Below are 17,396 nucleotides of genomic sequence, written 5' to 3'. Positions count from 1 at the left end.
GGTGTTCCCTGAAATAACACAAACGGCACAGCAGCACAGTGTACGTTAAATCAATCAATAAAAAGTTTATTGCATTAGCCATATAGCCATAGCACATGTAAAACATCAAACAGGCAACTGTCGCGCTAAATCCCGTTAAATCAAATCCCCCGTTTTTTTAATTGAAGGCTTGTTGAGGGATTAATATAAACTAGGGAAATGTGAGTTCACCTCCAATAATTATGGGAACTATAGTTTACCTGCAAAGGGCTACAATTCCCAGCACCCTTAAACCACAGTTCCCATGATTGGGGGGGGGCTGTGTTGGCAGTGGCTTAGTGTGGTTTTTTGGCACCCAAAGCGGGTGCATGTTAGTATGCTGGGGGTGGGGCATGGAGGGTAAACAGAGCCCTCCAGGGCCAATGACAACGGATTCTGAGAGGGCACAAGAGGGTGCCCCCAGGGACCCCCATGGCAGGCACCCTGTGGGTGGGGCTGGGGTGGGGCCTCTGTCTCCTACAGAGAGAGGAGGCAGACCTTGGTCCCACTTGGTTCTGGTGTGTGGGGCAGCTCGGACAGCCAATGTTTAATTTTTTGTGAGCCACCTTGAGTCCCAGTTCTGGGGGGAAATTGGGATAACAACAATAGCCATTGCATTTTCTTTCTATACTAGAAAATATACCAGTGGCTACGATGGGTGCGTTTTGCAGAGTGGGGATCTGAACCCAATCTTCCTAGTCTGGTTTAACACTCTTATGCAGTTGTAAATTTGTTTATTTCTGAAGAGCTCACACAACACAAACCTAGGTTACGATTAGCAAGTATCAATTATACAACAGGCGTAACTGGCTGCTGTAATCAAACACTAATTTATAAACATATAATGCAGAATAACTTCAATCACTAAATGTTATATCACTCGTGATTCAATCCAACATCAGTTCAATGTATTCAGTCATATGTTGTAGTTCATATTGGGTATCCATATGACATATATGTCATATGGATACCCAATATGAACTACAACTTATGACTGAATACTGAATACATACATATGACTGAATACATTGAACTGATGTTGGATTGAATCACGAGTGATATGACATTTATGGTTGTGTTATTGAAGTTATTCTGCGTTATACGTTTATAAATTAGTGATTGAAGTTATTCTGCATTAGGACCCCTGACCATTAGGTCCAGTCGTGACCGATATTGGCCGAGGGAGCCGGCATATAGCTTCCAGGTCATGTGGCCAGCATGACAAAGCCACTTCTGGCAAACCAGAGCAGCACACGGAAACGCCATTTACCTTCCCACCGGAGCGGTCCCTATTTATCTACTTGCACTTTGACGTGCTTTCGAACTGCTAGGTTGGCAGGAGCTGGGACCAAGCAACGGGAGCTCACCCCGTCACAGGGATTCGAACCGCCGACCTTCTGATCAGCAAGCCCTAGGCTCTGTGGTTTAACCCACAGTGCCACCTGGGTCCCTCTATTCTGCGTTATATGTTTATAAATTAGTGTTTGATTACAGCAGCCGGTTACGCTTGTTGTATGATTGATATCTCTGAAGAGCGGCTTAACTCTATTTCTGCAGGCACCACAAGTGTTTTGTTCTCCAGCGTTCCTCTTGACTTTTCTGGTCCACTGTAACTCTAGCTGCTTCTTACATTAGATGACATTTCCGTGACATTTATATAAACCTTCCTGCTGGGTGTGCTCCGCTTTTTTGTTCTGTCCTATTGAAAGGAAGAAAAACAAGTTGTTCTGCTGGTTGTGGGATAGCAGGGTAACCACCTTAGGAGTACACAAATTCCAGTGGCTAATTCATACTCTATTACACTTTGAAAACTTACTTTTTGCCTCTGACTCAGTCCTGTCAGCTGGTCTGTTTGTGCTATTATGTGGGCAAAACGTATTGCCATTGGAAATTTGGATGGAAGATTTATTTATTTGTTTGTTAGATTTCTTATCTGCTCTTTACCACAACATCCCACGGGTAGGTTACAACAACAAAAGACACAACTGTAAAATGATTAATTAATTTATTAATTATATAATTGAATAAATAATTGAACGATGGTGCTGGAGGAGACTCTTGAGAGTCCCATGGACTGCAGGAAGATCAAACCTATCCATTCTTAAGGAAATCAGCCCTGAGTGCTCACTGGAAGGACAGATCCTGAAGCTGCGGCTCCAATACTTTGGCCACCTCATGAGAAGAGAAGACTCCCTGGAAAAGACCCTGATGTTGGGAAAGATGGAGGGCACTAGGAGAAGGGGACGACAGAGGACGAGATGGTTGGACAGTGTTCTCAAAGCTACCAACATGAGTTTGACCAAACTGCGGGAGGCAGTGGAAGACAGGAGTGCTTGGCGTGCTCTGGTCCATGGGGTCACGAAGAGTCGGATACGACTAAATGACTAAACAACAACAACAAAATAAATAAAACCATACAGTTACAACCGTAAAGCACAGACAGTGTAAAAACAATTAGAAACAGTTTCATATACAGATTCCAAATACACAAACAATACAAGCATTTAAATTTAGATCCAATGTTGACAGGAATCCAAAGGGACCTTTAACAAGGTTTGAAACAGGGAAGAAGATAAAGTCGATGGCCTATCAAGTTGATGGATTATGCCGAAATGGCTAAATTGACCGGAAGAATCAGAAATCAGGAAGACCTAAATTTTAATAAGGAATGGGGAAAAATTATAACTTATCTTAAAGACCATTGTAAACAGTTAAAACCAGGCATCCCCAAACTTCGGCCCTCCAGATGTTTTGGACTACAATTCCCATCTTCCCCGACCACTGATCCTGTTAGCTAGGGATCATGGGAGTTGTAGGCCAAAACATCTGGAGGGCCGCAGTTTGGGGATGCCTGGTTAAAACCATTAGTAGGATTGGAACATCACTTGTAAATGGTGAATTTTGGATACAATGGAGAGGAGAGATAAAAGATTTGGATTATTATGAAAGATGCAGGAAGGAAATGATTAACAATAGGACCCACAAAGGGGAGGAGGGAAGAGATTCCTTGGAATCTTGTTTTTATGTTGTATGTTGGATATGTGACTGTAAAATTTTAATCTGATAAAACCAAATAAATAAATTCATAAAAACAAACAAAAACAAAACCGGGGACCTTCAGGCTCGGACGTGATGATAATGGCCCCTCTGAGAAAGCCACCAAGCAACACAGTCTAAATCAGTGTTTCTCAACCTTTTTTGGGCCACGGCACACTTGTTCCGTGAAAAAAATCACGAGGCACACCACAATTAAAAAAGTTTAAAAAATTAACTCTGTGCCGCCCTGTATTATAATTATGACTGTAAGAAACACTTGCCAAATATTGCTTTCCGGCGGGTTAGTGTTGTGTATTGGCGGCCGCCAGGCTCATTTGCACTGAGCTTCGGGAAAGAGGAGGAGAAATATTGCTTTCCGGTGGGTCAGTGGTGTGTATTGGCGGCCGCCAGGCACGTGACAATGCAAATCGCCCTTCTCGTCGCCGCACGTCGCTGCACACCAGCCAGCGTCTCGCGGCACACTAGTGTGCCGCGGAACAGCGGTTGAGAAACGCTGGTCTAAATAATGACCTTTTAACAGAGAACTACACTAAAACACCCTGCCATGAATGAGAGGAACGAAAGGGGAACATGAGACGCAAAGTGAAACAAACCAACAATGTTCAGTCCAAGAATGACACAGCACATAGTCCAGAAAGCCAAAATGGCGATGAGCAAGGAGAAGGTGGAAATAAATAAAACCATTACGACCTCACATAGCGAGCATGCAGTACCATCCCAACCAGACCTGAAGGAACTCAAACAGAGAATATCAGAAGCTATCCAAGGCTCCCTAATGGACTCGCTGCATCAAGCTCGGAAGGACTTAAAGACCCTCTTGGAGCAACAGGTCAAGGTTGAGACTCTTACTGGCACCCTGGAGAAGAGGAAGCAGAAACAAGAGAAACAAATTAAGCAACAGGAGAAACAAACTAGCAGGCCTTGGAAATTGCAACAGACATTGCAACATGTATTGGGAAGTTTTTTCAAAACTTTCATTTTATTTGATTTTACAAATATACATTTATAACAATCCAAATGCATATGCATATATAGAGATTACTCTGAATCTCGAGACACCCCCCCCCCCAATCTCCTCCATGGGTCCTATTGTCAACATTTCCAACTGCATATTATTCCATAATCTATATTTTAATAATCCATATTATGGATAATCCATATTATCCATAGTGTTTGTTACATTACAAGTGAGATTAAAATCGTGCTAATGCTTGCAGTGGTCTTTTAAATGAATTATAACCCCCCCCCAATTCTTTCTTGATGTTTTTGTCCTCTTGGTTCCTGAGCTTTCCAGCCAGCCTTGCCATTTTGGCGTAGTCCATTAGCTTGGTTTGCCATTCCTCTTTTGTAAGGACCTTGTCTTCTTTCCATCTCTGGGCAAGTAGCATTTGGGCGGTTGTTATCACATACATAAAAAGTCTTTTCTGCTCCTTTGGAATGTCGGCACCTATTATTCCTAATAGAAAAGTTATTTTAAACACCCCCCCCCCCGTTTCATTATATATCATCTCCCAGAAAGCTTTTATTACCTTACACGACCACCATATATGATAAAAAGGTACCTTCTTTTTCTTTACATTTCCAGCAGGTATTTGTACTTGTTCTATACAGTGGTACCTTGGGTTACAAACGCTTCAGGTTACAAAAGCTTCAGGTTACAGACTCCACTAACCCAGAAATAGTACCTTGGGTTAAGAACTTTGCTTCAGGATGAGAACAGAAATTGTGCTCCACCGGAACGGTGGCAGCGGGAGGCCCCATTAGCTAAAGTGGTGTCTCAGGTTAAGAACAGTTTTAGGTTAAGAACGGACCTCCGGAACGAATTAAGTTCTTAACCAGAGCAGTGGCAAACGGTGCCACTTGGCAGCCTGGGGCGGCACCCCCTGAGGGCAGGGCGTCATTCCACAGCGCACGTGCATCCTGACACATGCATCGTGACGTCACGACGCACACGCCAGGACGAGCCAGGACGGACTCCACATGAAAGCACATGCGCAATCCATCCGGGTTGGCGCTGCTGCGCTGCTTGGCTGGTGGCGCTTGGCTGGTGCTCTGCTTTAGAGCATGGTACAGAGCGCACTCTGCTTCTTCCTGCTCGGGCGGAGGAGGTGAGGGGTGGGCCAGGGCCCGGGGGTGCTGCCTCCATGAGCAGCTCCCCCGCTGCCCCCGCTAGAGTGGAGCTAGGGGTGGTCCGCCCCCTTCGCCCCTCCCTTGCTACACACCTGAGTCAGAGGTACCACTGTACATTTTTGCTAACTTAAAGGTAAAGGTAAAGGGACCCCTGACCATTAGGTCCAGTCGTGACCGACTCTGGGGTTGTGTGCTCATCTCGCATTATTGGCCAAGGGAGCCGGCGTATAGCTTCCAGGTCATGTGGCCATCATGACAAAGCCGCTTCTGGCAAACCAGAGCAGCACATGGAAACACTGTTTACCTTCCCGCTGTAGCGGTTCCTATTTATCTACTTGCATTTTGACGTGCTTTCGAACTGCTGGGTTGGCAGGAGCTGGGACCAAGCAACGGGAGCTCACCCCATCACAGGGATTCGAACCGCCGACCTTCTGATCAGCAAGCCCTAGACTCAGTGGTTTAACCACAGCGCCACCTGGGTCCCTCTTTTGCTAACTAACTTACTAGGAGTCAAATACCACTGGTACATCATTTTCGTACAATTTTCCTTCAGTGTACAAGTGTCTTTGTATACTGAGCTGGAAGCTGCACAGAATGGCTTGGGCAGCCCAGTCAGATGGTTGGGGCACAACAAACAAACAAACAAACAAACATGTTATCTTTCACAACTTTTCTGAATACAGTGGAACCTCGGTTTATGAACACCTCGGTTTATGAATTTTCGGTTTATGAACGCCGCGGACCCATCTGGAATGGATTAATTCACTTTCCATTACTTTTAATGGGAAAGTTCGCTTCAGTTAATGAACGCTTCAGTTTATGAACAGACTTCCGGAACCAATTACACCCATGTTTCAGTTTATGAACGCTTCAGTTTAAGTACTCCGCGGACCCGTCTGGAACGGATTAATCCACTTTCCATTACTTTCAATGGGAAAGTTCGCTTCAGTTTATGAACGGTTACTCCGCGGACCGTCTGGAACGGATTAATCCACTTTCCATTACTTTCAATGGGAAAGTTCGCTTCAGTTTATGAACGCTTCAGTTTATGAACAGACTTCTGGAACCAATTGTGTTCATAAACCACTGTAAGTGGAGATAGGGGATTCAGCAAGCTTTCTTGTGCAATGGCTGAAATCCCCATTCCCAGGCCAGACGCTCAACGTGGAAAACCTGGAAAGGGCACACAAGGTTCTGAGACCCATGCCCAAAGCTGGCATCCTTCCTTCCCCATGGGACATCATTGCATGCTTTGCCCGCTACAGAAAAAAAAATCTGAAACATACTAAAAAAAATTAACTTCCCCGCATCACGTGGACAACCTGATCATGGCTTTATAGGATCTTTCACAGGAGACCTTGAACGGGGGGGGGGGCTGTGTCCTTACACCTCAACTTTGCAATAAGCAGGAATAAAATACTGAAGGGGCCTCCCCCTGGGCCTCATTGTAAAGAAGCAAAACAATGGGTGCACATGAAGACACATGTAATTGGCAGCATCCCTACCACAGCTTCTAGCAGGTGCTATAAATTAAACTCAGCCAAAAACAACTCAGTTATTCTGGACTGCACCCCTGATGTTTGTCATTTGTTCAATATGACTATGATTGTATATTATGTTGATTTAGCTACCTGTGTGATTTATACAGTATCAACAACAACAAAAATCTATTGAAGATGTACATAACACCTGCAAGAATTTGGGGAAATAATTGATGCACAGTGGAAAGAAAGATATACTGACGCTGAAAATCTGTGTTGTGAAATTATAGCAATAGCTTGAACACTTCCAAAATCTATTCCATGACAAGGGGTACTTCTCTTCACACCGCCACAACAAAAAACTCCTGGCTAATGTGCCCAATGTTTCTGTTGCTCTAAGGATCCTTCTCACACTCGCAGTGCCAGTGGTGAATGAACACAGTTTCTCAAACCTCAACCTGATAAAAATATAGCCTCAAGAGCATTGCAAAAGAGCCCAGTTGGCTTGGCAGCAATATCAATGGAAGATGCCAAGAGACAGCACTTGGCCTTGAGGAATCTAAGAGAGAATTTGCAAAGGAAAAAGGCATGCAAAGCGAGGTCCTGATGTACTTGAAATCAAAACTTTTAAGAGGATGAGACAGTTCACAGGCTCATTCAAAATGATTTGTGTGCCAAACATATTCTTTTGTATTTGAGAAATGTACTGTACTCAAAGACTGCTAGCAATGCGGGTGTGTGGTGTGCAAGCAATTAGTCGAGGGCGCAAAATAGGCAGGCACCGGGCAGTGCGCATACCCTAGAAAACATCTGTTTCTACGGGATCTTTTTCCAATTCTGGCAAACTGAGGTTGAGAAGAAACCGACGATGGGAGTGATGCCGACCATTGTCTTGCCTCCAGGGGGCTTTGTGCTCACTTATTCCAGGAGAGCCTCGCCCTGATTCTGCCTCTGGGGCATAGAAGCGCTTTAGAAACAACAAGCCCTGCCGGAGCATGTGAGAAGGCAGTGTCTCGCCCCAAATATGCCTCCGCCCGCCCTTCCTCCTCCAGCTGCCCCGACGTGATCCTCCCTGCGAAAAATGGAAATGAAGCGGGAGGAGCCGAGAGGAGAGTAGCGCGCCAGACCCAGGACTGCGCGCGCCTCGGCTAGGCGAAACCATCCCTCTTCTCTCCCAAACTGAGGGAGGGGGGCGGCCTGTGTTCCCCGCCATCTTCCCGTTTGGAGATCTCCAAGCAGAACCATGGAGGGGTCCGGGTAAGTCCGAGCAGTCGAGCTGTGGGGCAGGGGCATTTGCCCAGGCAGGGGGCTGGGGTAGGGTGGGGCCTGGATGCCAGCTGCCTCTCGGTGCCGCTTCTTCGCGTTGCCAGGACCTTGCAAGAAGCCGTAAACATCTGACGCGCGCCAGGCGAAACTCTGGGAAGAAGGCAAGACACGTGTTGCTGCTAAACTACGTGAAGACGGCAAGGCACGTGTTGCCATAGGAGCCAACTCCGAGGGGCCGAGGGGTCCTTCTTTCAGCCTCTCCAATAAAATATATGAGCCCCCCGCCCAGGTTGCTGGGCACTGCCATTCAAATGGTGTGTGTGCCATAGGAGCCAACTCCTAGGGGTTGTGGGGCTCTTCGCCGCCCCCATAAAAGTTGATGAGCATTGCCATTCAAAGGCAAAGTGTTCACTACCGGTATATCCTGTAATCGATTGTGCGGCTGGGCGGGGTTTACATGCCCCCTCCCAATATTTATTCAACTTGTTGACACCCCTGCGTGTAGCTTTCCAAACCCCACCGCGAACCGGCGCGCGTGTCTTACTCAGAAGTAAGCCCCACTAAGGCCAGTAGAGTTTACTCCCAGGAAGCATCGCTGGCGCTGCCAAGCTGTTTTTGGTGCTGCTGGGGTGAAACCCGTGAGAAGCCTCCCGTTACTTGTTTGGATTTTGTTTTTTATTCTTGGCTTTATTTGAATCTCTTTTAAACTTAATCTTTGATGGAAATAACAAAGGATGGGGCGCAATGGAGAGCGTTCACGCTTTTCTCAGAGCCGGGGCGGGTCAGGTTTTTTGCCCCGGTGAAGCCTCCGGAGGGGCACCATTGAGGCTCCCAGCCTTTGTGTGTACCCAAATGCCCGTGGTTGTGGTTGTTGTTGTTTGTTGTTGCTGTTTTTGCCAAACTGGGTTTTTGACCCAGGCGGAAATGAGCCCAGGTTCTCCCCTGCTAGCTGTGTTTGCAATTGACATCGCCCTCCTCAACTGCTTTTCTTTCCCAAACGAAATCTATTTATAGAAACGTGCACACATATATGGAGATGTATGGAAAATATATTTCTCTCTCATGCTTCTTCTGTTGGACACGGGGATATATAGGGAAGCGGTAGGGGAAAGGGAGATCTTTAGGTAAGGAACTTTTGTCATTTGGCCAGAATGGGAACATCTTAACAGCCTAATTCTGTGTAGTTACCGTACTTCTGTAATTGCACCAGTCAATGAGTGCTTTCTAAAGGAAAGGACAAGGGTCCCCTGTTCTATACTGCCAAGAATTTTCAGTCTGAAGTTGAACACAGAAGAATCAAGAGGAAGGAGAGGCAGAAATAAGTATGAGAGGAGCATGGAAACTCATGGGGCTAAGATTTTTAGCTCTTTTTTCCTTTAATTTTTTTATTCATTTTATAATAACACAAAACAAACAAATAAAAACATTACATAACAATACAATAAAAGACTAGCAAAACCACATAAAAAGAAATACAAAAATTTCTCACTTTCAAATCTCTTTTCTTAAACATTTTAGGGTGACTTCCTCAAATCCCCGCTTACTGAGCTTCATTGTATATCATCTTTAGCAATTTCTAAATCATAACTTTTCCCTCAAACTTAAGGCAGGAGAAATATGATGTTAATCTGTTTTCGATTCTGTCCAGTGAATGAAAATTATGTTTTAAAGAAGGTCACAGTGATAGTGGGTTGAGTCCATTATGTTTTGTTCTAATCTTCTTCTTCAATCACTCGTAGCCGAGTAAGATTGTCTTCCATGAACACGGTCTTCACAGTGAGTCCTTAAGTGACCTTGGAGGCCAATTCTGGATCCACACGTCCTTCCACAGTGGGTACATAGGTTTCCGGGCGGGTGTTGATCACGGTGAGGGTTTGCCAAGCGTGCCTTCCTCTTAGCATGTTTCTCCTTTTCATCCTGAGTTTGAGCATCTTCAAAGCCCATGACACCTTTGGTGAAGGCTGTTCTCCAACTGGAGCACTCGCAGGTCAGGGTTCCCCAATTGTCAGTGTTTATACTACATTTTAAAAGATTTACCTTGAGAAAGTCTTTAAACCTCTTTTGTTGACCACCAGCATGGCGCTTTCCTTTTTTAAAAGTTCGTAATAGAGTAGTTGCTTTGGAAGACAATACATCAGAACAACATGACCAGTCCAACGAAGTTGATGTTGAAGAATCAATAGTACCTGTTTGTCAGCATTTTCATTTATAAATTCAACCATATGTTGCAACTGGCAAACTTCTAAGTAACATCTGGTTGGGTCGCCCTCCCCCCGCATCCTGTGTTAATTTAGACAATCTATCCTTTTTTTATCCGCAACTGTTTGGAGCTAAAAATAAATACATTTAACTTTCTGCCATGATTTGTTGTTCTTTGGGAACCATCACTATTTTAATGTTATTATTATTATTAGTTAAATTTGTATACTGCCCTTCATCTGAAGATCTCAGGGCAGTTCACACCACAAAGTACATAATATAAACAAGAACAAACCAATAGCCTCCTCTCTCACAAGCACATTTAAAGGGGCATAGACCGTTGATCAGCCAAAGGATTTTTTTTTAAGAGTAATTTTTTTCCCTGGTGCCTATTTATTTATTTATACTCCGCCCATCTGCCTGGGTTTCCGCAGCCACTCTGGGTGACTCCCAACAGAATATTAAAAATGCAATCAAATGTTAAAAACTTCCCTAAGCAGGGTTGCCCACAGATGTCTTCTAAAAGTCAGGTGCTTGTTTATTTCCTTGATATCTGACGGGAGGGCATTCCACAGGGCGGGTGCCACTACTGAGAAGACTCTCTGTCTGATTCCCTATAACCTCACTTCTTGCAGAGAGGGAGCTGCCAGAAGGCCCTCGGAGCTGGACCTCAGTGTCCAGGCTGGACGATGGGCCTGGGGACGCTCCTTCAGGCACCCTGGGCCAAGGCCGTAATCATGAAGGCACTAGATGAACCAACCTGGGGAGAGCATTCCACAAATAGGGAGCCACTGCAAAAAAGGCCCGTTCTCGTGTTTCCACCCTATGGACCTCTCATGGAGGAGACACATGAAGAAGGGCCTCAGATGATTATTGTAGAGTCTGAGTTGGTTCATATGGAGAGAGGCGGTCCTTGAGGTATTGTGGTTCTGAGGCCATTTAAGGCTTCATAGGTCAAAACCCGCACTTTGAATTGGGCCCAGAAACTAATTGGCAATCAGTGGAGTTTGGCCAGGATGGCTCTAAAGTCTTATTTTCCAAAGGATGGACTGTGACTGATTCTCAGTTAAACATCTGGCTAGTTCAGATGGCAACCTTGAGACAGGTTAAGAACAAAGAGAACTTAAAGAAGAAAAGTCACTTTATCAACTAACAGTGTTGCAGACCTATAGGTGTGTTTTTTTTAAAGCAAATAGCTTCTATGCGGTGGGCTTCCCTAGCCAATCAACAGCCTTAGAAAATGAGTGCCAGAGATACAGTCCGTACCTGCAGGAAGGGGCTGGTCTCACAACTGCATCAAATCCTGTTGAATGTGAAATGTGATTTCCCAGGTCTGCAGAGTCTTCCCCCCCCCCCCCGACAGGTCTGGGAGAAAGCTTTTCTGATTCAGCCTAGGGATCCCCTCGGACCGCTGCAGCACAACAAGAGAATCTCAGCCTCAGTGAGCAAAGCCTGTCTTAAACTAATTTACCACTAGCACCTCATTCCAGTAAAATTAAGATGGATTAACCCATGGGACCCAGGTGGCGTTGTGGTTAAACCACTGAGCCTAGGGCTTGCTGATCAGAAGGTCGGCGGTTCGAATCCCTGTGACGGGGTGAGCTCCCGTTGCTTGGTCCCAGCTCCTGCCAACCTAGCAGTTCGAAAGCACGTCAAAATGCAAGTAGATAAATAGGAACTGCTACAGCGGGAAGGTAAACGGCGTTTCCATGTGCTGCTCTGGTTTGCCAGAAGCGGCTTTGTCATGCTGGCCACATGACCTGGAAGCTATACGCCGGCTCCCTCGGCCAATAATGCGAGATGAGCGCGCAACCCCAGAGTCGGTCACGACTGGACCTAATGGTCAGGGGTCCCTTTACCCTTTTTATCACCTGAGTGCTGGAAGGGATGCTCAGAATGAGGACCCTACCTCCACATGTGGTGGTTTTGCCCCGTGCCTCTAACTTTGATCATATTTCAAAAGTATGTAACCAGATCATCCCATAAGCAGCCCCTTTTGCTCTTCCCTGCCTCCAAACTCCGCCTTGGAAATCTCATTAGTTTCCTCTTGGCTGCAGGCAGCAAAAGGTCCTGTGTTTTTCTTTTATTGCAAATTGGCATAAGCAAGTTTGACGTCTCAGTTTCATGTAAAAATCCATGCACGTGGAAAGTGAGCAGCCAAAATAGATCTTTAATCAATTTAGACACGGTATGGTTTTTCGTTCCTAACTTTCATAACTCTTGAGAATTCACAACCTCCCCCCCCCCCTGCTGGATTTGGGAAGAGCCTATATTAGATAGTTGTTTTTACTTTTGGCTTATTTGATTTTGATGCTCGCCAATTGTTTCCAGTCATGCATTTTAACAATTATACATTAGAGATCTGAAACTCTGTGTTTTGTTACGGTTCTCCATTGTGCTGCAATTTGCAAAATAGAACAAAAAGCGAGCGATGGTGGGAGAAGCTCCCCTGCATGTTGTTTTAAGAAAATGAGTTGAGAAAACCAGCCTGGTTCCCGCCTATTGTTGTTGTTTAGCCGTTTAGTCGTGTCCGACTCTTTGTGACCCCATGGACGCCAGGCACTCCTGTCTTGCACTGCCTCCCGCAGTTTGGTCAAACTCATGTTCGTAGCTTCGAGAACACTGTCCAACCATCTCGTCCTCTGTCGTCCCCTTCCCCTTGTGCCATCAATCTTTCCCAGCATCAGGGTCTTTTCCAGGGAGTCTTCTCTTCTCATGAGGTGGCCAAAGTATTGGAGCCTCAGCTTCATGATCTGTCCTTCCAGTGAGCACTCAGGGCTGATTTCCTTAAGAATGGATAGGTTTGATCTTCTTGCAGTCCATGGGACTCTCAAGAGTCTCCTCCAGCACCATAATTCAAAAGCATCAATTCTTCGGCGATCAGCCTTCTTTACGGTCCAGCTCTCACTTCCATACATCACTACTGGGAAAACCATAGCTTTAACTATACGGACCTTTGTCGGCAAGGTGATGTCTCTGCTTTTTAAGATGCTGTCTAGGTTTGTCATTGCTTTTCTCCCAAGAAGCAAGCGTCTTTTAATTTCGTGACTGCTGTTACCATCTGCAGTGATCATGGAACCCAAGAAAGTAAAATCTCTCACTGCCTCCATTTCTTCCCCTTCTATTTGCCAGGAGGTGATAGGACCAGTGGCCATGATCTTGGTTTTTTTTGATGTTGAGCTTCAGAACATATTTTCCCAATTTTGAACCAATCAGTTGTTCCATATCCAGTCCTAACTGTAGCTTCTTGTCCCACATAGAGATTTCTCAGGAGACAGATGAGGTGATCAGGCACTCCCATTTCTTTAAGAACTTGCCATAGTTTGCTGTGGTCGACACAGTCAAAGGCTTTTGCATAGTCAATGAAGCAGAAGTAGACGTTTTTCTGGAACTCTCTAGCTTTCTCCATAATCCAGCACATGTTTGCTATTTGGTCTCTGGTTCCTCTGCCCCTTCGAAATCCAGCTTGCACTTCTGGGAGTTCTCGGTCCACATACTGCCTAAGCCTGCCTATTGTAAACAGTATTTCTAGCTACAAAAGGATCTCATACTAATTCAAATTAAAGTCCCTTTGCGCGAAATATGTGCATTGGGTTGCTGCCCAAAGTTGTGAGTTTTTATATTGCATACAATGACAGTAGTGAATGTCTGATGCCATTTCTGGATTGATTACAGTTCCTGGTGGGTTTTGCTTACCGCAACACAGCGCAGTGCCAGTGAGAGATTTCCTCCCATTAACAATAGCGGGAAGAGGAAGAAAAATCCGTTCTGACTGGGGTCATGCCAGTCGTGTAGACTTCCTCATTTGGCAGACTTCTTCCATCTGTCTCCAGTCGCCTCCTGCTACAGCAGCTACCTGGCAGGAAAAGCCACTGCGCAGGACCAAATATCAGCTCGGGTTTCACCCTCCATGTCCCTGAAGTAAGCACCAAAATAGCCCACTCATCTCCTTGGTTCCCCATCTTCTTGGTTCCAAAAACTCATCCCCACTGCCCTCTATCCCATAATAAGCATTGCTCAGAACATGACCCGCCAAGGAAGAGAGATAAAATTCAAAACAGCAGCAATTAATTGCACGTTCATTCAAAATCCCATGAAAACTATCAGTCAACAATGAGACTTCCAATCTCAGCGTCGTGGGCTCGAGTCCCAGCACCAGGCAAAAGACTCCTGCATTGCAGGGGGTTGGACTAGATGACCCTCTTGGTCCCTCCCAACTCTACAATTCTATTATTTATGAAAACTGATGAACTTGATCTGGTGATGCCAGCTTTTCACTCACTTACCTATGTCTCCAGCACCTCACTGCCCCACTGCCTCTAAGCACCCCCACTAGGTAATCCCACTGCCCCCCAGGGCTCAGTACTTCCCACATTGTGAACCACTGGCCTAGAAGCATATGAGGCACTGCCTGATATTTTTTGAGGACATCCGTGTTGGTCCCCATAGAGACACTCCGACATGGAATAACAACACTGCAACAATGGAGTTTGTTTTAGATATATTTTTAACGTAGATTTATATAATCCCCAGCCCTGGATTTCAAAGAGTTCTTATTTGATTTCAAATGGGCAGGACGCCAGGAGGATGAACAGCTGAGTCCACTTGTTTTTGCAGTCTGTCCTGTCTGATATTGACTGAGACACTAAGAGCCGAGAGAGTTCAAATCTGAAAATAAAGGAAGCCAAGCCAGGAGGAAGGTGCAAAAAAACACACAGGACAACATTTTCTAAGCTAGTGTTTGCTTGTACACAGTGGGTTGGCATGAGTGGTGATTATTAGTTACCACCACCCAGGGTTAGCAAATAAGGTAGCCGCGTCCAACTCTCTAGCGACTGCGATCTACTCCTAGAGTTGTTGAGCTTTTCTTAGGAACGGCTTGCAACAGTTTTTGAGCATTTTTAAGGGTGGGGGAGAGACTTGATCAGCATTTTGGGGGAATGATTGCATAAAAACAATCACATCAGAACGCTAACTACCCACCTTTCCCAAACTCTGACGCCAATCCTGGGAATTCAACCTTAACAAGTAGTGCCGGAGGCAGCAATGGGACATAGAGCTGGGGGCGGGGAGGGCGCGATCTCTCAGGAACAACAGGGTGATCACTTTTTTCACTCCCACAATCGATTGGAAGCACCCTGGCGATATACCTGTTGATCGTGGTCGACTGGTTGGGCATTGCTGAAATAAGGCATCAAATTTCAGCAAAGCACTCGATGAAATCTACCATGATATCCTTGTTGACAACATGGTAAAATGCAGGCTGGTCAATGTGACTGTTAGGTGGATAAAAAAAGAGAAAGCTTTTAGTGTGTGGCGCTGTGGTCTAAACCACTGAGCCTCTTGGGCTTGCTGAGCAGAAGGTCGGTGGTTTGAATTCCCACGATGGGGTGAGCTCCCACTGCTTTGTCCCAGCTCCTGACAACCTAGCAGTTCGTGCAAGTGCAAGTAGATAAATAGGTACTGCTGCAGCAGGAAGGTAAACAGCATTTCCGTGCTGACCACATGACCTGGAAAGCTGTCTGTGGACAAACGCCGGCTCCCTTGGCCTGAAAGCGAGATGAGCGCTGCAACCCCATAGTCGCCTTTGACTGGACTTAACTGTCCAGGGGTTCTTTACCTTTTACCTTTATTACCTTAGGTGGATCCACAACTAGTTGAACAACTGTACCCAATGAGGGGTCATCAATGGTTTTGCATCAGCCTGGAGACTTACAACCTCCGTTTGTTATCATTTTTGCAGGAAATACAGTGGTACCTCGGGTTACAAACGCTTCAGGTTACAAACACTTCAGGTTACAGACTCTGCTAACCCAGAAATAGTACCTCAAGTTAAGAACTTTGCTTCAGGGTGAGAACAGAAATTGTGCTTCGGCGGTGCAGTGGCAGCAGGAAGCCCCATTAGCTAAAGTGGTGCTTCAGGTTAAGAACAGTTTCAGGTTAAGAACGGACCTCCGGAACGAATTAAGTTCTTAACCAGAGGTACCACTGTAGAGGGCAAGCTTATCAGATTTGCAGATAACACAGTGGTGGGAGGGACAAGACATACCAGTTATCAATCAAACACACACACACACACACACACACACACACACACACACACACTTCTGGATTTTTACAAACGAACTTCAAATTAAATAGTTACATTATTTCATATATTGACTTTCCACTCCCACCTCCACAGTTTTTAAATTCAAACTATTTTCTACTGCATTATTTATAAAATTCTTGTCTATTATAAAAATCCCTCGAATACAATTACTTTATCATTTTTCTTCTGCTGCTCCTATCTCGAATCCTGTCTGCGATTTCATTTGTAGTGCTTTTCCAAATGGTCCAGAAAGGGTCTCCATTCATTTTGATCTCTTAACATTGCTGTCAACTTTGCATAGTCCATAGCTTTTAAAAGCCATTCCTCCTTCGTTGGAATCGTCTTTTCTTTCCACTTCTGTGCATATAGAGTTCTAGAATCAGCATTTCCTAGGAAGGCTGGAGCACTAAGCCAAAACAGAACAAGGTGGAATTCAACACAGATAAAAGCAAAGTCTTGGATTTCCACACACACACACACACACACACACACACACACACACACACACACACAATCAAAAGCACAAGCATAAGTCTAAAATCCGGGAAATAGGGCTTGGCAGCAGCAGATATAAAATGATGAATCACAAGCTGAACATGAGCCAACAGTGTGCTAATAATGTTAATGCAGTCTGGCTGCTTTAGAAGCTGTGTGCACTCTGTAGTACGGCACCTGGGAGGCACATTTTAAGAAGGACATTGATCAATGGGAGGAACATCATGTCTAGAGGAGATGTCAGGCTTTCGGGAACTGGATCCCTCCCTCGGTGGCAGTAATTAAGTAGATCAAATGAAAGGAGCATTCTTACCAGTTAGTTTCTTTAATAATCACAGTGAGAGACAAAAGAATGCATATCTCTCTAGAAATGGCATTTCTCCCCATAAAGGCTCACTCCCTCCATCCCCATTAATCTACGTCACTCCTTCATCGGGTAATCTGAACTTGTTTCTGCTGAGCTCTCTGTTCTATCACTCTCAAAGCCTGTCTAGGCTTAGGCAAAGGGGGGGGGGGCGGGTCAGGAATGCTTTCCAAGGACACTGAATCTGCCAGCTGTCTCTCTCTTGGTGTTTCCTTTTCTGCAAAAGGGTTTCTACGTGGAGCTGAGGTTATTCGATCCAGCTATGAGACACAGGGAATTTCAGCAGCTATCATTT

General features: G+C 45.3%; 1 protein-coding gene across 1 annotated transcript in view; it reads left to right on the top strand.

Moving 5' to 3' along the window:
- Positions 1-7,638: 7,638 nt before the first annotated feature.
- LOC118097923 (stimulated by retinoic acid gene 6 protein-like) overlaps positions 7,639-17,396 on the top strand; it is a 47,858-nt gene continuing 38,100 nt past the window's right edge. The window contains exon 1 of the mRNA XM_060268767.2: positions 7,639-7,943. Coding sequence (XP_060124750.1) covers positions 7,930-7,943 — 14 coding nt within the window. The 5' untranslated portion in view covers positions 7,639-7,929. The remainder of the gene's footprint in view (positions 7,944-17,396) is intronic.

This window comes from Zootoca vivipara, chromosome 15 (genome assembly GCF_965207765.1).
Source record: "Zootoca vivipara chromosome 15, rZooViv2.hap1.1, whole genome shotgun sequence".
Lineage (NCBI taxonomy): Eukaryota > Metazoa > Chordata > Lepidosauria > Squamata > Lacertidae > Zootoca > Zootoca vivipara.
This window is presented reverse-complemented; position numbering and strand designations above follow the sequence as displayed.